At 43.8% G+C, this 23,021-nt stretch overlaps 1 protein-coding gene across 2 annotated transcripts in view; it reads right to left on the bottom strand.

Moving 5' to 3' along the window:
- The window catches only part of FLT3 (fms related receptor tyrosine kinase 3), a 178,815-nt gene that overhangs the window by 95,044 nt on the left and 60,750 nt on the right, over positions 1-23,021 (bottom strand). For both annotated transcript variants that reach the window (XM_073583146.1, XM_073583145.1), the window contains exon 3: positions 446-648. In XM_073583146.1, the coding sequence (XP_073439247.1) occupies positions 446-648 (203 nt within the window). The remainder of the gene's footprint in view (positions 1-445; positions 649-23,021) is intronic.

Here is a 23,021-nt window from a genome sequence, read left to right on the forward strand (position 1 = left end):
GTACAGGTTGTACTCTATATTTTTCCCAGTGGACCATGAGTTTTGAAAAATTATCAAAAGAAACAGGATTGGAAAGGGATAAAAGTTGTCCAACTCGTTTGGAGTCCATATAAGTTGTGCTTTCCCTGCCCAAACTCTGCACTGCAGTACACGGGATCGTATAAACCAACTAGTTATTAGGGTAAGCTGTATGATGATGCCTTTGAAATTAGGGAGAATAAAGCCACCACAGTAATGGTGGATCCAACAGTGATAGCAGAGGACAAACCTTTTGGAAGCTGATTTATCAAGAAGGTTTATAAAATAAAAAATTAGAGGGCATATGTGACTAAAGTGGCTCCTAGAGGTTGCTGTCATCGGTAGAGTTTATTGGCAGTTGCATTTCTTATGACTTTGAGACAAGGTGGTCACCAAGGATGCATCACCTGAGAACCATGTACCTTACCTGCACTCAGAACCATTCACAGTATAATATATATTGTACTTCTTCTGAAACCAGACATAGGTCACCGTGTCGCTTATGTTCTGAAGAACTTTCAACCTTACAGATTCAAAAATATTCACTTCCACGCTGACCGCAGCCTTGTAAATGTTATGTGATGTCCACACACAGTTCAGGTTTGTAGCGTTATTATGGGAGGTGGAATTCTGTAAAGTAAAGTGTGGGTTTTTCTTATATAACTGAATTTTTATGAAATTTTGCCAAAAATAAAATTACAGAATGACATGATAAAATTCAAAATATTTGCAAACAGTATTGCACAGTTTGACTTAAAAATCAGTGACGATGAGTAAAGTCGACGCTGAAGAGTTCACATCTTACCATTACAATTAAACATGGACAATAACCGGACAGGACAGTGTGTGTCCACGATCTGGAATAGCAGTGTTTCGGACGCAACGCATCTGCGCTAGGTCCAAAATGTTGCGCTCTACATTTCCAGCACAGTGGATGGAATTTATAGAAATACCAGGCCTACAGTGCTTCTATTTAACGCTGCGTATACTCACCTGCGGTGTGGTTTACAAGCCTCAGCATGTTAATTTCTGTAGCGGAGACGCTATTCGGCGTATTTCTGACCGATAGAGTGTTATTACACATGGCGGTGAATTCGCTTGAACTGACAAACAAGTGCGGCAATTAGAACGCACCGCTTTGGACGTAACAAAAATACAGTGCGTCCAAAACGTTACTATTCCTGATCGTGGGCACGTTGTCTAACATAAAAGGAAGAAAGGGGTGAGAAGAGTTGAAGAGCAATTCTATTTCGACACCTAATTCATAACCAAGTTTTCGTATCCATGCTCAATTACAGTCTCTTTATACCCCAGATGTGTCCCAGGGGGCCCAGACCATCTCAAAGTGCTCGGTTGTGTTTTTTTCATAGGGCAGTGAGATATTCCATGCCTCGTACATTCTTTATACACATGTGTAAGGGTACTGTTACACTTAGCGATGCAGTAGCGATCCCAACAACGATATGGATCGCTGGTGCATTGCTAAGTGGTCGCTAGTGAGCTGCCACACAGGCAGATCTCACCAGCGACATAGCAGGGGGGTCGGGGGTCGCTACTTACCTGTCAGACGCGGCGATCCTGATGTCCTCCCGCCCGCCTCCACGCGTCGCTCGTCGGCGCCACAGGAAGCCCAGCAGGAAGCGCCCTACGAGAAACGGTCCAGGACGTTCTCGCGCGATCAGCGATGAGCAGTGGGGGGAGCCGGTCGGAGGTAAGTATCAGACATAGCGATATCGCTAGCAATATCGCTGCTATGTCACAAAATCGGTGATGTTACAGCGATATTGCTAGCGATATTCCTATGTGTAACGGGGGCTTAACTCTCTATTTGATGAAGGTAGAGTTAATCTCCACTTACACGCTAGCAAACACCTAGCAGCAGTAGTTAGGTAAAGTAAAAGTTATCGGGTTTTACGACTGATTTGAAATCGTGGAATATTATGCAAATAGACTTTAGGATGACACGGTACCTGAAGACCAATGACCTTAATAATAAGATCTTTAACAGATTTCCAAAATTTTACCCAAATTATTGGCAATAATGGTATAAATTATGAACAACGTAGAACCAACTGAGTAGAAGTATAACGGAATAATGCAGATTCTTCTGAATTCCTAAGATTGACTGTTGTAGAATGCAGCTTACAAAACGGTGACAATTATCAACTAGTGGTTCAGTGAAGAAAACAGTGACGGAGAATATTTTTGTAAATCTGTTGCTCTTCATGGTCTGGAGAACTACTAAAAAAGTGGTTGCTGTTATGATTGAGTCACCGTAGGAGGCAAAAACAGAAATGCTAGCTAAGTCCTGAAAACCAGAGAAGTTGGCAACTATCAGATTGCAGACCCCTGAACCTATCAACACAACTAGCAGTAGCCGTGGGGGGTTCCTACGATGACCTAGACCCCTCGATCACAGCCGGAGAGATACATAGGCCTAAAGAAGGAAAGGGGAAATCTAACTGCCCCAGAGCAGAGCCCAAAGCAATAGGCAGCCCCCCACATATAATGACGGTGAAGCAAGATGAAAACACTTACACAGACAGAAAGACAGGCTGAGCAAAGACGGGGCCCAAAAACTACCTAGATAGGAACGGATAGGAAGGCTGCTGTCTGCAATCTGCCAAAACCCTATCAGAGACAAAAGCCAACAAGCTGATATAAAAATGGCCCTGAAGCAACTAAGCTTCAAAAACTAAATCAGCACTCAGGTACTTTCAGAAGACAGAGCTCAAGGAACACTGCACACTCCAGCAGGGAGTGGCAGAATCCAAAAAGCAAGAAAAACAGAAACAAAACTTAGATGCAAAAAGGCAAAACAGAAAACTTAGCTTTAGGAGAGCAGGAATCAGACTGGTGTCCTAGAGTCCACAGAGAAATCACCCGCAGGGCAGAAAGGGCGTAGGCTGCCTTAAATCCAGTCAGTGACTCCACTCAGCCAATCGTCTTCATCAGTCCCAGGTGTCTGACAATCAGGCTCACTACCTTCCTTCACTAGAATAGGGAGTTCACCAGGCCTCAGTGACGGAGGGGAAAATGAACTCACAACAGTACCCCCTCCTTGAGGAGGGGTCACCGAACCCTCAACAACGCTACCAGGGCGATCAGGGTGAGCCCGATGAAAGGCATGCACCAATCTTTTGGCATGAATATCAGAGGCAGAGACCCAGGAATTATCCTCCTGACCATAACCCTTCCACTTAACCAAATACTGGAGTCTCCGTCTAACCAGACGGGAATCCAGAATTTTCTCTACCTCATATTCCAAGTTACCTTCAACCAATACAGGGTCCGGAGGTGCCACCTCAGGCACAACTGGCTCAACAAACCTCTTCAACAAGGACTTATGGAACACATTATGGATCTTAAATGTGACAGGAAGAGCCAAACGAAAAGAGACCGGATTAATAATCTCCAAAATCTTGTAAGGTCCAATAAATCTAGGCTTAAACTTAGGAGAAGCCACCTTCATAGCAATATTTTTTGATGATAACCACACCATATCACCAATCTTAAACTGGGGACCAATGGTCCTATGTCGATTGGAAAACCGCTGGGCCTTTTCCTGGGAGAGAGATAACTTATCCACCACTTGGTCCCAGATCTGGTGCATTCTCTCCACCACAGTGTCAACACCTGGGCAGGCAGAAGGCTCCACCTGCCCTGAAGAAAATCGAGGGTGAAAACCAAAGTTACAAAAAAAAGGTGACATCAAAGTGGCAGAACTAGCTCTATTATTTAAAGCAAATTCGGCCAAGGGCAAAAATGAAACCCAATCATCCTGATCAGCGGAAATAAAACATCTCAAATACGACTCCAAGGTCTGGTTTGTTCTCTCTGTCTGCCCATTGGTCTGAGGGTGAAAAGCAGAGGAGAAGGACAACTGAATTCCCAACTTGGAACAGAACGTCCTCCAAAATTTAGACACAAATTGAACTCCTCTGTCAGATACAATGTTCTCAGGAATCCCGTGCAAGCGAACCACCTGTTGCAAAAACAGAGGCACCAACTCAGAGGAAGATGGCAACTTAGGGAGTGGTACAAGATGAACCATCTTAGAGAACCTATCACAAATCACCCAAATAACAGTCATTCTTTGAGAGACCGGCATATCAGAGATGAAATCCATTGAAATATGGGTCCATGGCCTCCTGGGGACCGGCAAAGGCATCAACAACCCACTAGAGCGAGAACAAGATTTAGACCGGGAGCAAGTCCCACAGGACTGCACAAAATTCCTGACATCATGAGACAAGGTGGGCCACCAAAAAGAGCGACTCACCAGATCTCTAGTACCAAAAATACCTGGATGACCAGCCAATGCAGAGCAATGAACTTCAGACATCACTCTCTTCTTCCACTGGTCAGGAACATACAACTTTCCACTGGGGCAACGCTCAGGTTTGTCCTCCTGGAACTCTTGCAGAGCAAGTCTCAAACCGGGCGAGATGGCAGAAAGAACTACCCCTTCGCCTAAGATGGTGGCAGGCTTGGTCACCACAGGAGAATCAGCAAAGAAACTCCTAGAGAGGGCGTCTGCCTTGACATTCTTAGTTCCAGGAAGGAAAGAGACCACAAAATCAGAACGTGTAAAAAACAAGGCCCACCTAGCCTGTCTAGGGTTCAAGCGTTTAGCCGACTCTAGGTAATTCAAATTTTTGTGGTCAGTGAGGACCACAACTTGATGTTTGGCTCCCTCCAACCAATGTCTCCACTCCTCAAATGCCCATTTCATGGCCAACAGTTCCCGATTCCCCACATCATAGTTACGTTCAGATGAAGAGAACTTACGGGAAAAGAAAGCACAGGGATTCATTTTAGATGTTACCGGATCCTTTTGGGACAACACCGCTCCTGCACCAATCTCAGAAGCATCCACCTCTACCTGGAATAGGAGTGAGACATCAGGTTGCCGCAGAACCGGGGCGGAGGTAAATCTACGCTTCAGCTCCTGAAAGGAAGCAACCGCCTCCGGAGACCAATTCAACACATCCGCACCCTTCCTGGTCAGGTCAGTCAATGGTTTGGCAATACTAGAAAATTTTGCTATAAATTTCCGATAAAAATTAGCAAAACCCAAAAACTTCTGGAGGGCCTTCAAAGAAGTGGGCTGAACCCAATCATAAATGGCCTGTACCTTGGCCGGGTCCATTTCAATAGTTGACGGAGACAAAATAAATCCCAAAAAAGAAATTCTCTGTACTCCAAAAAGGCATTTTGATCCTTTGACATACAGAGAATTCTCTCTCAAGATCCGGAACACAGTCCGAACATGTTCCACATGAGAATCCCAATCCTTGGAGAAGATCAAAATATCATCCAGATAGATAATCAAAAATTTATCGACAAAGTCTCGGAAAATATCGTTCATGAAGCACTGGAAGACAGAAGGGGCATTAGTGAGCCCAAAAGGCATCACCAGGTACTCAAAATGTCCCTCCGGAGTATTGAACGCCGTCTTCCATTCATCCCCCTGCTTAATGCGGATAAGATTATACGCCCCCCAGAGGTCAAGCTTGGTAAACCAGCAAGCACCTCTGACTCTAGAGAATAGATCCGAAATCAGGGGTAACGGATACTGATATTTAAAAGTAATTTTATTGAGGGCACGATAATCAATACAAGGCCTTAAAGAACCATCCTTCTTGGCCACAAAAAAAAAACCGGCACCTAAGGGTGAAGAGGATGGTCTAATATGACCCTTCTCCAACGCCTCCTTAATATAGGACCGCATAGCCTCGTGCTCGGGTACAGATAAATTGAAGAGCCGACCCTTAGGAAATTTACACCCCGGGTTTAGTTCAATTGCACAGTCATAACTCCTATGAGGAGGCAAGGACACAGACTCATTCTCACTAAATACATCATAGTAGTCCGCCAAATAGTCAGGAACCTCATGCAACTGAGAGGAGGTGGAAAAAACCGGAGCCTCACTAAAGGTACACCGGCAACCCCAACTCACCACAGACACAGACTTCCAATCCAAAACTGAATTATGAATCTGCAACCAGGGAAACCCCAGAACAACGGCATCATGCAGACCATGCAACACCAAAAATCTGCAATTTTCTTGGTGGTCTGGGGCGACCCGCATGACCAACTGGGTCCAAAACTGAGGTTTATTTTTAGCCAGAGGGGTAGCATCAATCCCCCTCAAAGGGATAGGCGTCTGCAGAGGTGTCAACGGAAATCCACAACGTTTAGCAAAATCCAAGTCCATTAGGTTTAGCGCTGCTCCCGAATCCACAAAAGCCTTGGCGGAAAATGTGGACAAAGAACAGATCAGAGTAGTCGCCAAAAGAAACTTAGGCTGAACCCCACCAACAGAAAACTTGTGTGCAAAGCGTTTCTCACGTCTAGGACAAACAGAAATAACATGTGAGGCATCTCCACAGAAAAAACACAGCTTATTACGCCTTCTGAATTCCTGACGTTGCGCCTTAGACAAAACTCTATCACATTGCATAGGTTCAGACGTCTGTTCAACCGGTGGCAACACCTCTCGTGTAATCCTGCGTTCACGTAAACGCCGATCAACCTGAATGGCTAAAGGCATAGAATCGTCCAGACCAGAGGGAATAGGAAATCCCACCATAGTATCTTTTACGGCTTCTGACAAACCCTTCCGAAAGAGAGCAGCCAAGGAACTATCATTCCAGGTAGTAAGGACCGCCCACTTTCGGAACTTTTGACAGTACAACTCTGCAGATTCTCGACCCTGGTTCAATGCTAACAGGGTCTTTTCAGCCTGATCAATAGCATTAGGTTCGTCGTACAGCAACCCCAAGGCTTGAAAAAATGCGTTCACATTAGTCAGAATAGGGTCATCTGGTTTCAAAGAAAACGCCCAATCCTGGGGATCGCCGTGCAGCAAAGAGATGACAATTTTAACCTGCTGCGCGGGGCTCCCTGACGAGTTAGGCTTCAAAGCAAAAAATAATTTACAATTATTTTTGAAACTCAAAAATTTAGATCGAGCCCCAAAAAATACATCAGGTGTGGGGATCTTTGGTTCAACAGCATGTGAACGAGCAAGATAGGCGGAAATTCCTCGCACTTCAGCAGCGAGCTGCTCCACACGATCAGACACTTGCTTTATCTCCATTGAGAGAAAAAAAAATTCCCCCTACGGCCTCAGAGATATAGAGGAAAGAATATGCACACACCTTTTTTTTTTAAACACAATTCTTTCCTGCTATTGAGTACCCCAGGAGCTGCGGTTGGGCGGGTGATTCTGTTATGATTGAGTCACCGTAGGAGGCAAAAACAGAAATGCTAGCTAAGTCCTGAAAACCAGAGAAGTTGGCAACTATCAGATTGCAGACCCCTGAACCTATCAACACAACTAGCAGTAGCCGTGGGGGGTTCCTACGATGACCTAGACCCCTCGATCACAGCCGGAGACATACATAGGCCTAAAGAAGGAAAGGGGAAATCTAACTGCCCCAGAGCAGAGCCCAAAGCAATAGGCAGCCCCCCACATATAATGACGGTGAAGCAAGATGAAAACACTTACACAGACAGAAAGACAGGCTGAGCAAAGACGGGGCCCAAAAACTACCTAGATAGGAACGGATAGGAAGGCTGCTGTCTGCAATCTGCCAAAACCCTATCAGAGACAAAAGCCAACAAGCTGATACAAAAATGGCCCTGAAGCAACTAAGCTTTAAAAACTAAATCAGCACTCAGGTACTTTCAGAAGACAGAGCTCAAGGAACACTGCACACTCCAGCAGGGAGTGGCAGAATCCAAAAAGCAAGAAAAACAGAAACAAAACTTAGATGCAAAAAGGCAAAACAGAAAACTTAGCTTTAGGAGAGCAGGAATCAGACTGGTGTCCAAGAGTCCACAGAGAAATCACCCGCAGGGCAGAAAGGGCGTAGGCTGCCTTAAATCCAGTCAGTGACTCCACTCAGCCAATCGTCTTCATCAGTCCCAGGTGTCTGACAATCAGGCTCACTACCTTCCTTCACTAGAATAGGGAGTTCACCAGGCCTCAGTGACGGAGGGGAAAATGAACTCACAACAGGTTGCTATTGATAAACGTTCCAGGAGAACTTTTATACACTTGGTATTACTTTACTACAAATAATTCCGTTTTTGTAAATGGATATGCAGTCTTCAGATATAGTCCAAAACTAGGGAGCGTCCTCCCGTTCACAAAAAGTTCCCCTTTGTTCATGTCTGAGAGCTCAAGCGGTCAGCCTTGGCCGATGGCGCCGCCATGTAGTACCGTGGCGAGCGGGGAGCATGAGTAGCAGGCGAGGGTGTGTGGTTAGCGGTGACATCACCTGCCCGTAATGACGGACATGCACAGGGGCCAATTCCGACACGTTTCGAGGGACCCATCCCTCTTTCTCAAGGTACCGGAGCTCTCAGACATGAGCAAGGGGGAACTATTTGTGAACGGGAAGACGCTCCCTAGTTTTGGACAATATGTGAATATTGCATATTCATTTGCACAAACGGAAGATCTGGTCAACCACAATTTCGGGCACTTAAAAGTAAGTGCCATCCCCTGGACTATACGGTGATTGAAATATTTTGGGACAACAGTCCTATTGTATCTTGTTACTAGCAAGGCAGCCTAATTTATTATTTACATGTTGATTGCTATTTCAGGCAGAGTTGCACACTTTATCTGCCAGGGTGCCTGTTCTGCCCTCAGAATATAGGGCAAATATGATTATGTTATGTGCTGGTTTAGTTATAGCACCATCTAGTGGTGGCTGAATTTAATAGCATTTACAGCCTGTGTCTTTAACAGAGTGTTGCATTGTGGGATTGAAGCAATGTATTCTGGGATAAGGAAGATGCCATTTTCTTCTGTGTATCTCATGGGACACACGTGTTTATTTGTCCTCCTGTAACGCCCCTACTTGAGTTCGTTATCCGGGTAAAGCATATCTGGTAAGATTAACATCTTTTCTTGCAATGCAGTGTTGTTCAGAGAGGTTATTAACTGTATGGCAGCCAGAGCTCAGCAGATGTAATTAGACAACTGTGTGTTGAATGTAAAGTTTGCATCACACTGTATACTTCCTGTGATTGTGTTAGCTGTGTGATCATCTGCCCAATACTTACCCATGTCGTTTGTATTCTTTGTAATTTTACCGCATGTTCTATACTCTTCACCAATAAATAAGTTAGACTACAGAGAACAGTTTGCTTATTTTGGAAGATAGAAGGTGATTTATGCTGTATGCTAGAGTGCACACCGTGTCAACGTGTATGAAGGCAGAACAGTAAAACAGATGCTAGATGCCTGCGATAGCAAATACGACTTAAGGAGCTGCTTGTACCCACACCGCGCTGCGGATACTGCAGCGGCCGCCATACAGTCACAAGTACCGAGAGGGCAGTCCGCCAATAAGTGCTTCATCTTTCCCACCACACATAGACTCAGTGTCCCGCCAGTATACGCAGCAGTACGCAGCTAAACTCACAATGTCTCGAAACAGCACATCACGAGGTCACGAGCAAGTTCTGGTAGGTCATCAATAGCAGAGCTTGCTGCTGTCGCTTGTGCCGAGGCTGAAGCAGCCAAAGCAAGATCCTCCTTCGCCGAACGAGAGATGCATTTAAAGCTGAGACAGGCAGAGCAAGATGCAGAAACCGCTCATTTGCAGGCAGTCAGAGAGTTGGAAGCCACATGTCTGCAGGCAGAGAGAGAGAGAGAGAGAGAGGACGAAACCGCACATCTGCAAGCCGAAACCACATGTTTGCAGGCAGAGAGAGAAGCGGAAACTGCACGTTTGCAAGCAGAAATAGTAAAACTTGCAGCAGACAAAGAGACAGCAGCCGCAATAGCTAAAGCAGAGTATTTGGAAGCTATAAAAGATCCTGATTATGAGAGATGCAGCAACATTCTCGGACCACATCTAGAGCAGCAAGATCCAGCGCAGCGTGTCGCAGAGTAGGTCCGTCACCATTCCGGCGTAGATGACAGCCCTGGCGCATCATATCGATCAGCCTATGCCGATTACCAGCAATCCAACCCCGAGCCTCACTACCATAGGCGAGGAGACGTCCAACACAGAGATGTCAATCACAGCTACCATTCCACTGAGAAGGTACAGCTCCCATCCCGCTTTAAAGAGCCACCTTCTCCACAAAGAAGGTACTGCACAAACTATCCGGAGTCAGAAGCGTCTTACAGGTATGGTGATACATCACACACTAGACATGACTATAACACACCGGTTTGTACCAGCACTGATGGAGCCACTATGGACTTTGCAAAGTTCTTTGCCCGCCAAGAACTGGTTACAAAAGGACTTGTAAAGTTCACTGACAAATCTGAGAACTATAGGTCATGGCAAGCCTCTTTCCAGAACGCCATTCATGGTCTGGACCTTTCTTGTAGTGAGGAGTTAGATCTCCTAGTAAAATGCCACGGAAGTGAGTCGGTCAAACATGCCAAAAGACTGAGAGACATTAATGTAAAGCATCCCCGCACAGGTCTACGTAAAGTGTGGGAAAGACTTGATGAATGCTATGGGACAGTAGAAGTCATAGAGAATGCTTTATATAAAAGAATTGATGATTTTCCTAAGATAGGACCTAAAGGTTATCAAAAGCTTAGAGAACTGAGTGATTTATTGATTGAGTTACTGGATGCCCAGGAGGAAGGAGACTTGCCTGGATTGGCATTCTTAGACACCACTAAGGGTGTCAATCCGATAGTACAGAAACTTCCTTACAACCTACAAGAAAAGTGGATTACATGTGGTTCACGATATAAACAAAATCATAATGTATCAATCCCTCCTTTCATTGTATTTGTTGATTTTGTCACCCAGCAATCTAGGATTAGAAATGACCCTAGTTTTGACTTTACTCTGTCATGTTCCACTGCCCCTGGTGTCAAACACGGTAAAACACCCGTGGCAGTCCACAAAAATAACATTGTTTCCACAGGCCCTCACAGCGTGAATAAATCTCCTCCAGATGAGAACAAGCCTCAGGATGTCAGTAAACATTGTCCTCTACACAAGAAACTACATCCTCTGCTAAAATGCATAGCCTTCAGGGAGAAGTCTTTAGAGGATCGCAAAGGTTTTCTCAAGGAGAACAACATCTGCTTCAAATGCTGTGCCACAACCTCTCACTTTGCTAGGAATTGCGAAGCTAGCGTTAAATGTGCAGAATGCAGCACCATGGATCACAATATAGCCTTGCACCCTGGATCAACTCCACGAGTGTTGTCACAAGCAGAGGAGCAAGATGAGAAGCAGAAGGACACTGATGAAGACACCACTGAGGTCAGCTCTAAATGTACAGAGATCTGTAATGGACTCACAGGAGGAAGGTCCTGTTCAAAAATCTGCCTTGTCCGAGTCTATCCAGCAGGCTGCAAAGACAAAGCCTTCAAGATATACGCAATCCTGGATGATCAAAGTAACAGGTGTTTAGCCAGGTCCATCTTCTTTGACAACTTCAGCATTGTAGGCCCTGGTTCTCTCTGCACCCTGAGGACGTGTTCAGGCACCGTTGAGACAGCGGGGAGAAAGGCAACCAGATACAAGGTGGAGTCCATAGATGGCCAAACCTGCCTATCGCTACCCACCATCCTGGAGTGCAACCAGATTCCTGATATCAGGTCAAAAATACCTTCACGGGAAGTGGCAACACATCACCCCCATCTAAAGCGTATAGCCCACCTGATACCTGAGATGGATCCAGGGACCCCAATAGCTCTGCTTCTGGGAAGAGATATACTACAAGTCCACAAGGCTAGAGAATGCATAAATGGCTCCAGGAACGCTTCGTACGCACAGAGGCACGACCTTGGATGGGTCATCATAGAAGACATCTGCCTAGGAGGAGCACACAAGCCGGCCTTAGTCGACAGCATGCTTACTAATACTCTTGAAAATGGACATCCATCTCTCTTCCAGCCATGTAAGAGTAGCTTCCTGGTAAAACAGTTGCCACACAATACTCCTCTACCTTGTCCGTTAGCAGATCCTTCCTGTGACGACCACACATGTTATGGCGACCAAGATCACATAGGGTGCACAGTTTTCCACAGAACAAGAGAAGACAACAAGGTAGCAATGTCCATAGAAGACAGACTGTTTTTGGACATCATGGATCGAGAGATGGTAAGAGATGAGTCAAAGAGTTGGATGGCCTCTCTACCATTTAAACCCCAGAGGCAATGCTTACCCAATAGCAGAGAACCTGTCTACAGTTGATTTGTCACCCTCAAACGCAAATTTCAGAAGGCACCTGAAATGAGAGAGCACTTCTTTGCCTTCATGGAGAAAATACTTCAGAATGGCCATGCAGAAATTGCACCTGTACTCCAAGATTCAGAGGAATCTTGGTATCTACCCATTTTTGGCGTGTATTATCCTAAGAAACCTAGCCAGATAAGAGTAGTATTTGACTCAAGCGCCAGATGTGAAGGTGTCTCACTAAACGATGTCTTTTTGTCTTGCCCAGACCTCAATAACAGACTTCTAGGAGTACTTCTTCGCTTCCGCAAAGATGCAGTGGCATTCATTGCTGACATACAACAGATGTTTCATTGCTTCTTTGTAAAAAAAAACTATTTGAGGTTTTTCTGGTACCGCGATAATGACCCCTACAAAGACATTGTGGATTATCGGATGAGAGTACACATCTTCGGGAACAGCCCTTCCCCTGCTGTTGCAATCTATGCTCTTAGGCATTCAGCAAGAGATGGCGAAGCAAAGTACGGGTTGGATGTTAGATCGTTTGTGGAGAAGGATTTCTACGTGGACGACTGCTTTAAATCCACACTCACAGATGAATCGGCAATCAATCTCCTAAAGAGGACACAAGAAATGCTCGCTTTGCCCAATTTGAGGCTGCACAAAATTGCTTCCAACAGCCAAAAACTGATGACAGCTTTTCCCTCTCAAGATTACTCAACTGATCTGAAAGACTTGGATTTAGACACGGACTCCCTTCCCATGCAACGGAGCCTTGGTTTGCTCTGTGATTTGAAGAGAGATGCATTTACCTTTCGGATCAACAAAGAAGAAAACCTTTCACACGAAGAGGAGTCCTGTCCGTGATAAACAGCCTGTACGATCCTCTAGGATTTGTAACCCGTGTAACCAAGGTAAAATGATGTAGAGACTTCACCCAAGAGATGTCTGAATGGGATGATCCGCTTCCCATGGAGAAGAGAGATTTGTGGGTAAGATGGAAGAAATCTTTAGAAGCCTTGTCAGATCTTTACGTGACACGACCATATGCTTCCGTGCCATCAACAGAGGTCAAGACGCAAAGGCTCTGTAACTTCTGCGATGCCTCAACCAAGGCGATTGCACCAGTAGCATATATGAAAACTACTGACATCAAGGAACAATGCCATGTAAGGCTTGTTATGAGCCGAACAAAACTAGCTCCAATCCAGGAGCACACAATAGCCACACTGGAACTCTGTGCGGCTGTGCTAGCAGTAGAGTTAGCTGAACTTATCTCGACAGAGATTGACCTGGAAATCAAGGACGTTGATTTCTACTCAGACAGCAAGGTAGTACTTGGGTACATTTGCAAAGAAACTCAACGCTTTTATGTTTACGTCAGCAATCGGGTGCTAAGGATCAGGAGATCCACTTGCTCTAAACAGTGGTGCTATGTGTCCACACACCACAATCCTGCGGACCATGCAACTAGATCTGTTGAATTTAGACACCTTAAGGACACAACCTGGTTTACAGGCCCTGCATTCCTATACCGTTCAATGCCTTACAGTGACGAATCAGACACCTTTGAACTGGTAGATCCAGATGCAGATGAAGAAATCCACCCTCAGGTATCAGCTCTAAGTATGGTGACTTCAGACAATCACCTCAAATCCCACCATTTCAGCAGCTTTTCAACCTGGAACTCACTTGTTCATGCCATTGCTTGCTTAATTCATGTGGCTCAGTCTTACAAGTCAACATCACCCAACAGTCACAAGTCTTGTAAAGGTTGGCACCATTGCAAGCACGCTATTACCGTTCCAAACCTGGAAAATGAGGTGGCATCAGTTGATGCTAGGCAGTGAGTGTTCTGCCCTCGAAATATAGGGCAAATATGTTTATGTTATGTGCTAGATTAGTTATAGCACCATCTAGTGGTGGCTGAATTTATAGCTGCGCCTTTAATAGCATTTACAGCCTGTGTCTTTAACAGAGTGTTGCATTATGGGATTGAAGCAATGTATCTGGGATAAGGAAGATGCCATTTTCTTCTGTGTATCTCATGGGATGCACGTGTTTATTTGTGCTTCTGTAACTCCCCTACTTGAGTTCGTTATCCAGGTAAAGCATATCTGGTAAGACTAACATCTTTTCTTGCAATGCAGTGCTGTTCAGAGAGGTTATTAACTGTATGGCAGCCAGAGCTCAGCAGATGTAATTAGACACATGTGTGTTCAATGTAAGGTTTGCATCACACTGTATACTTCCTGTGATTGTGTTAACTGTGTGATCATCTGCCCAATACTTACCCATGTCGTTCGTATTCTTTATAGTTTTACCGCATGTTCTATACTCTTCACCAATAAACAAGTTAGACTATAGAGAACAGTCTGCTTATTTTGGAAGATAGAATGTGGTTTATGCTGTATGCTAGAGTGCACACCGTGTTAACGTGTATGAAGCAGAATAGTGCCAGCGGCTTTTAACATAAGTACTTTGAGTTATATCGGCAGTGTGATTTTGACTATTTTGGTTGTGTTTCTATTATACTTTTCTTCTGATTGTTCCACTCCTGGTTTTGACTTACACATATTGATGTAAAATACTGACCAAATGCTGAACATATCAACATGGCCTTAGGGCCTCATTCAGACGTTCCGTTTTTGTCATACGAGTGCTGTTTTCACAAATAGCACTTGTACCTGTAATAATCTATGGGGTCATTCATATGTCCATAATTTTTTGTGTACTAAACAGCTCTCCGGAAAATTGTCTGATTATGGTCCGAGGGTCATACAAAAAAAATGGTAATGCAAGTCTATATATTCGTGAATAAATCGAGTTGCACTTGGATGGCATAAGAAGAAGGTGGAGAAACTTTTTTTCTCCACATTTGAGAAAAACTGATGGCACTTTGACCACTCTCTGCTCAAACTCTGGTCAGCGTTTGGTCAAAATAATCGCTCCATTTTTCTTTTTTCCTGAGGCTGGTTTCACACATCCCACATGGATGCCTATGAAGCTGTTGACTTCACTCCTTTCTTAATCGGGTTTCACTTGATGAATTCCACTTTTTTTAGCAGTAATTTATTATATTACCAGTTTGTTCTTTTATTTTTATTATTCAGTATTTTATTTGTATCTACAGTATATATTGCTATTGGTTTTTCCTGTCAATTGTATTATTCAGTGGTTAAAATCTGACATATCGATTTGTGATTATTCTGTTCTAATCATTTCCGTCCTGTGCTGTCTGGCGGTGCGATTTGTTTTGTCTGTCGCCCTGGTGCTGTGTTTGATTACACTGTGTGTGTGCGAATTTGCTGCACACAGTTGAGCCTCCAATAAATACCCCCCTTATTTTAATTTGGCCCCCCTCCTGATGAAGCCAAGTGTTGGTGAAACACACATCAAGGTGCTTGCGTGATCTTCTTACCTAGGTGTAGACGACTTATAATCTTTTTTGCCTTTTTGTTATTTTTCCATCTATATCAATCTGTGACATTTTGGGCGCCGTCTTCTAACAATTTCCTCACTTGTTCCTATATCTAAACTTACTGAGCTGCTCATACATTTTACCATCTTTTGTGAGCTGCGCATTTATTTATGTTCTTTAACCCCTTCACCCCCAAGGGTGGTTTGCACGTTCATGACCGGGCCAATTTTTACAATTCTGACCACTGTACCTTTATGAGGTCATAACTCTGGAACGCTTCCATGGATCCCGGTGATTCTGACATTGTTTTCTCATGACATATTGTACTTCATGTTAGTGGTAAAATTTCATTCAAATAACTTGCGTTTATTTGTGAGAAAAACGGAAATTTGGCGAAAATTTTGAAAATTTCGCAATTTTCCAACTTTGAATTTTTATGCCCTTAAATCACAGAGATACGGCACACAAAAAACTTGATAACTAACATTTCCCACATGTTTACTTTACATCAGCACAATTTTGGAACCAAAATTTTTTTTTGTTAGGAAGTTATAAGGGTTAAAAGTTGACCAGCGATTTCTCATTTTTACAACACCATTTTATTTTTAGGACCACATCACATTTGAAGCCACTTTGAGGGGTCTATATGATAGAAAATACCCAAAAGTGACACCATTCTAAAAACTGCACCCCTTAAAGTGCTCAAAACCACATTCAAGAAGTTTATTAACCCTTTAGGTGCGTCACAGGAATTTTTTTGAATATTTAAAAAAAAATGAACATCTAACTTTTTTTCATAAAAAAAATACTTCAGGTTCAATTTTTTTTATTTTACCAAGGGTAACAGGAGAAATTGGACTGCAAAAGTTATTTTGCAATTTGTCCTGAGTACGCAGATACCTGATATGTGGGGGGGAACCACTGTTTCGGTGCATGGCAGAGCTCAGAATGGAAGGAGCGCCGTTTGACTTTTTCAATGCAAAATTGGCTGGAATTCAGATTGGACGCCATGTCACGTTTGGAGAGTCCCTGATGTACCTAAACAGTGGATACCCCCTACAAGTGACCCCATTTTGGAAACTAGACCCCCCAAGGAACTTATCTAGATATGTGGTGAGAACTTTGAACCCACAAGGGCTTTACAGAAGTTTATAACGTACAGCGGTACAATTAAAAAATCATATTTTTTCCACAAAAATGATCTTTTCACCCCAATTTTTATTTTCCCAAAGGTAACAGGACCCTAAAAGTTATTGTGCAATTTGTCCTGAGTACGCTGATACCCCACATGTGGGGGTAAACCACTATTTGGGCGCATGGCAGAGCTCGGAAGGGAAGCAGCGCCATTTGACATTCTTGGCTGGAATTGAGATCGGACACCATGTCGCGTTTGGAAAACCCCTGATGTACCAAAACAGTGGAAACCCCCCACAAATGACACCATTTTGGAAACTAGACCCCCTAAGGAACTTATCTAGATGTGTGGTGAGAACTTTGAACCCCCATGGGCTTCACAGAAGTTTATAACATAAAGCCATACAATTAAAAAATCATATTTTTTCCACAAAAATGATCTTTTCACCCTCAATTCTTATTTTTCCAAGGGTAACAGGACCCTAAAAGTTATTGTGCAATTTGTCCTGAGTACGCTGATACCCCACATGTGGGGGTAAACCACTGATTGGGCGCATGGCAGAGCTCGGAAGGGAAGCAGCGCCATTTGACGTTTTTGGCTGGAATTGAGATCGGACACCATGTCGCGTTTGGAAAACCCCTGATGTACCAAAACAATGGAAACCCCCCACATATGACACCATTTTGGAAACTATACCCCCTAAGGAACTTATCTAGATGTGTGGTGAGAACTTTGAACCCCCATGGGCTTCACAGAAGTTTATAACATAAAGCCATACAATTAAAAAATCATATTTTTTCCACAAAAATGATCTTTTCACCCTCAATTCTTATTTTTCCAAGGGTAACAGGACCATAAAAGTTATTGGGCAATTTGTCCTGAGTACGCTGATACCCCACATGTGGGGGTAAACCACTATTTAGGCGCATGGCAGAGCTCGGAAGGGAAGCAGCGCCATTTGACGTTTTTGGCTGGAATTGAGATCGGACACCATGTCGCGTTTGGAAAACTCCTGATGTACCAAAACAGTGGAAATCCCCCACAAATGACACCATTTTGGAAACTAGACCCCCTAAGGAACTTATCTAGATGTGTGGTGAGCACTTTGACCCCCCCAGTGCTTCACAGAAATTTATAATGTCCGGGCGTGAAAATAAAAAATTCGTATTTTTTCCACAAACATGATCTTTTAGTCACCATTTTTTTATTTTCCCAAGGGTACCAGGAGAAATTGGACCCCAAAACTTGTTGTCCAATTTGTCCTGAGTATGCTGATACCCCATATGTGGGAGAAAACTACTGTATGGGCACACGTCGGGGATCGGAAGGGAAGTAGTGACGTTTTGGAATGCAGACTTTGATGGAATGGTCTGCGGGTGTCATGTTGCCTTTGGAGAGCCCCTAATGTACCTAAACAGTGGAAACCCCCCACAAATGACACCATTTTGTAAAGTAGACCCCCCAAGGAACTTATCTAGATGTGTGGTGAGCACTTTGAACCCCCCAGTGCTTCACAGAAGTTTATAACGCCCGGGCGTGAAAATAAAAAATTCGTATTTTTTCCACAAACATGATCTTTTAGTCACCATTTTTTTATTTTCCCAAGGGTAACAGGAGAAATTGGACCCCAAAACTTGTTGTCCAATTTGTCCTGAGTATGCTGATACCCCATATGTGGGAGAAAACAACTGTATGGGCACACGTCGGGGATCGGAAGGGAAGTAGTGACGTTTTGGAATGCAGACTTTGATGGAATGGTCTGCGGGTGTCATGTTGCCTTTGGAGAGCCCCTAATGTACCTAAACAGTGGAAACCCCCCACAAATGACACCATTTTGTAAACTAGACCCCCCAAGGAACTTATCTAGATGTGTGGTGAGCACTTTGAACCCCCCAGTGCTTCACAGAAGTTTATAACGCCCGGGCGTGAAAATAAAAAATTCGTATTTTTTCCACAAACATGATCTTTTAGTCACCATTTTTTTATTTTCCCAAGGGTACCAGGAGAAATTGGACCCCAAAAGTTGTTGTCCAATTTGTCCTGAGTATGCTGATACCCCATATGTGGGAGAAAACTACTGTATGGACACACGTCGGGGCTCGGAAGGGAAGCAGTGACGTTTTGGAATGCAGACTTTGATGGAATGGTCTGCGGGTGTCATGTGCGTTTGGAGAGCCCCTGATGTACCTAAACTATTGAAACTCCCCACAAGTGACCCCATTTTGGACACTAGACCCCCACGGAACTTATCTAGATGTGTGGTGAGCACTTTGAACCCCCAAGTGCTTCACAGAAGTTTATAACACTCGGACGTGAAAATAAAAAAATCATTTTTTTCCACAAAAATGATATTTTTGCCCCCATTTTTTTATTTTTCTAAGGGTAACAGGAGAAATTGGACCCCAAAAATTGTTTTGCAATTTGTCCTGAGTAGGCTGATACCCTACATGTGGGGGTAAAACACTGTTTGGGTGCATGGCAGAGCTTGGAAGGGAAGGAGCACCATTTGACTTTTTCAACTCAGAATTGGCTGGAATTGAGATCAGACGCCATGTTGCATTTGGAGAGCCCCTGATGTGCCCAAACAGTGGAAACCCCCCCAATTATAACTCCAACCCTAACCCCAACACACCCCTAACCCTAATCTGAGCCCTAACCCTAGCCCTAACCCTAGCCCTAACCCTAACCCTAACCCTAGCCCTAGCCCTAACCCTAGCCCTAACGGGAAAATGGAGATAAATACTTTTTTTTTTATTTTATTATTTTTCCCTAACTAAGGGGGTGATAACGGGGGGTTTGATTTACTATTTATGGCGGTTTTTATGTTTGGCGGCTGTCGCACGCTAAAAGACGCTTATTATTGTAAAAATAGTTTTTGCATCACCACATATTGAGAGCTATAATTTTTCCGTATTTTGACCCACCGAGTCATGTGAGGTCTTATTTTTTGCGGGACGAGTTGACGTTTTTATTGGTACCATTTTCGGGCATGTGACATTTTTTGATCGCTTTTTATTCCTATTTTTGGGACGCAGAATGAACAAAAATCAGCGTTTCATGAATTTCTTTTGGGGGGGTGCGTTTACACCGTTCCGCGTGCGGTAAAATTGATAAAGCGGTTTTATTCTTCGGGTCAGTACGGTTACAGCGATACCTCATTTAGGTCTTTTTTTATGTTTTTGTCGGTTTTATGCAATGAAAACTATTTTATATAAAAAATAATTATTTTTGCATCGCTTTATTCTGCGAGCTATAACTTTTTTATTTTTTTGCTGATGATGCTGTGTGGCAGCTCGTTTTTTGCGGGACAAGATGACGTTTTCAGCGGTACCATGGATATTTATATGCGTCTTTTTGATCGCGCGTTATTACACTTTTTGTTTGGCGGTATGATAATAAATCATTATTTTTTGCTTCGTTTTTTATTTTTATTTTTTAAGGGGTTCGCTAAAGGGGTTAACTAATGGGACAGTTTTATAGGGCGGGTCATTACGGACGCGGCGATACCTAATATGTGTACTTTTATTGTTTTTTTTTTTATTATTTCCAAAAAATTGATTTATTGGGGGAATATTTTTTTTTTTCTAATTTATTTGGCGATTTTTTTTTTTAATTATTTCAACACTTTTTTTTATTTTTTTTTTTACTTTATTAAATAGTCCCAGGTGGGAGATCGCTGATCTGTCACATCACAGATCACACATCACAGATCACTTCCTCATGCCTGCGCTTTGCATCTTGGATTTGGGGGCCTGGAGGAAAGGAGCCCCCAGCAGCAGCGCTGCACATTGCGCTGCTGTGGGGGGCTCAGGGAAGCACGGAGGGAGCCCCCTCCCTGCCGATGCTTCCCTTTAACCCCCGGTACACCGCGATCATGTTTGATCGCAGTGTGCAAGGGGTTAACGTGTCGGGGGCGGTCCGTGACCGCCCCTGACACATTGTGCCGGGTGTCAGCTGTGATAATCAGCTGACACCCGGCCGCGATCAGCGGCGCTCACCACGTGGGCGCCGCTGATCGCGCCGACGTACTATCCCGTCCATGGGCATAGGGGCCCAGGGCACATGGATGGGATAGTACGTCGGATGGCAGAAAGGGGTTAATATCGTTTTCTTATGTTATTTGTACTAATTTGGGATTGAGATGCTGGAGGTTTATATTGAGGGCTTTCACTCTTATTGATATTACATGCGCATTCTAATTTTTTTGCCAGTGACAATAAGGCAGGGGTGCTTTTGTCTCTATATTAGGGGAATTCGGGTGAGCGGGACTATTACCATCTAAGTCCTTCCCCCTTTACATGTCTTTATAGTCTTTTCTCTTTTATACTATCTCTTGCTACTATTTATTAGCACTATGCATGTATTTTTGACAGGGTAGTCATCTCTATATGGCACTGGAGAAATAGCTTCCTTCTGGAGGAAAGCTACAGTGACATTTAAATTTTATCACATGTTTATCACATTTTGGATCTTAAGCAAAAACAATATATATTGCCATTTTTACATTTTAAAAATGACACAAAAGAACATAGGCCAATGCAAAAGTTTAGGGAATTTGTGTGCTCAGATAACTTTAACAAGGTTTCAGACATTAATTAGCCTGTTAGAGTTATGGCTTGTTCACTATCATCATTGGGAAAGGCCAAGTGATGAAAATTTTACAGCTTTAGAAAAATCCAGACTCCTCTAATCTTGTGCCAAAAAACAGCGGACATGGGCGTTTCTAAGTAGCTGCCTAGCACTCTAAAAGTGAAAATGGTAGAGGCCCACAAAGCAGGAGAAAACTATAAGAAGATAGCAAAATGTTTTCAAGTTGCCCTTTCCTCAGTGCGAAATGTAATTAAGAAATGGTAGTTGACAGGAACAGTGGAAGTCAAGATAAGGTCTGAAAGACCAAGCAAAATTTCAGTGAGAGCTGCTCATAGGATTGCTAGAAAGGCAAATCAGAACCCCCGCTTGACTGCGAAAGACCTCCACAAAGATTTAGCAGACTCTGGAGTTGTTACATTGTTCTACTATTCAGAGAAACCTGCACAAATATGGCCTTTATAGAAGAGTCATCAGACAAAAACCTCTCCTGAGTCCTCACCATAAAATTCAGCATCAGAACTATGCAAAAGAACATCTCAGTCAGACTGATGCAATTTGGAAGCAAGTCCTGTGGACTGATGAAATAGAACTCTTTGGCCACAATGATCAAAGATATGTGTGGAGAAAAAATGGCACAGAATTTCAGGAAAAGAACATCTCACCGACCATTAAGTATGGGGGTGGATCAATCAAGCTTTTGAGTTTTGTTGCAGCCAAGGGGAACATTTCAAGGGTAGAGGGAAGAATGTACTCAATGAAATTTCCACAAATTCTTGATGCAAACATAACACCATCTGTAAAAACGCTGAAGTTGAAAAGAGGATGGCTTCTACAAATGAATAATGATCCTAAACACACATCAAAATCCACAATAGACTATCTCAAAAGGCGCAAGCTGAAGGTTTTACAATGGTTCTCACAGCCCCCTGATTGGAACATCATTGAAAATCTGTGGCTAGACCACAAAATAGCAGCGCATGCAAGACGACCCAGGAATCTCACAGATTTTTTACATGCCACTGTATTTTGCATAACTTTTTTCCCAGGAGCATTGCGCTTATCAGCAGAATCACTTAGGATCAATACTTAAAGGAGTTGTCTGGGCTTTCTACATAATTTGTATGTGTACCTAGGATGCAGAATGTTGACAGTATGTAATATACTCCCTGTCAGCATTCTGCCTGGTGTTGTAGGTATTACCCTTAATCTGGTGAGCAGCTGTCTCCTGATTCTGAAGTTTTCCTGTCTGTCAGAGAATGGTCGTAACCACCCCCAGTTTCAGCCAGACCATCCCCTCCTGCCTCCTGCCCAAGCCTCCTCATGCAGCACACAGTGTGGAGCAGGGCCGGACCTACCAACCCGACCTGTGCAGCCCATGCATTGAACGGCCCCCGGGGGAGAGGGGGCCCCTTCAGCCTCCTGCACCGCACATGGCTAATTATTCAATTCAAATTAGCCATGTGAAGTGCTGCAAGGAGAAGAGCAGAGGTGAGGAGAGCAACGCTGCAGGAGGTGGCGGGGCCCCAGGGTAGAGGGGGCTGTTATGAATGGGTCACCAAGGAGGAAAAAAAACAACAATCTAAGTCTCAGAAAACCAGAGAAGTTGGTAACTATGCAGATTGCAGATCCCTGATCTTAACCACACAAATAGCAGCAGTCGTGGAGCGTTCCTATG

This window comes from Dendrobates tinctorius, unplaced genomic scaffold (assembly GCF_039654945.1).
Source record: "Dendrobates tinctorius isolate UK_male_01 unplaced genomic scaffold, ASM3965494v1 ptg000075l, whole genome shotgun sequence".
NCBI classification, from domain to species: Eukaryota; Metazoa; Chordata; class Amphibia; order Anura; family Dendrobatidae; genus Dendrobates; species Dendrobates tinctorius.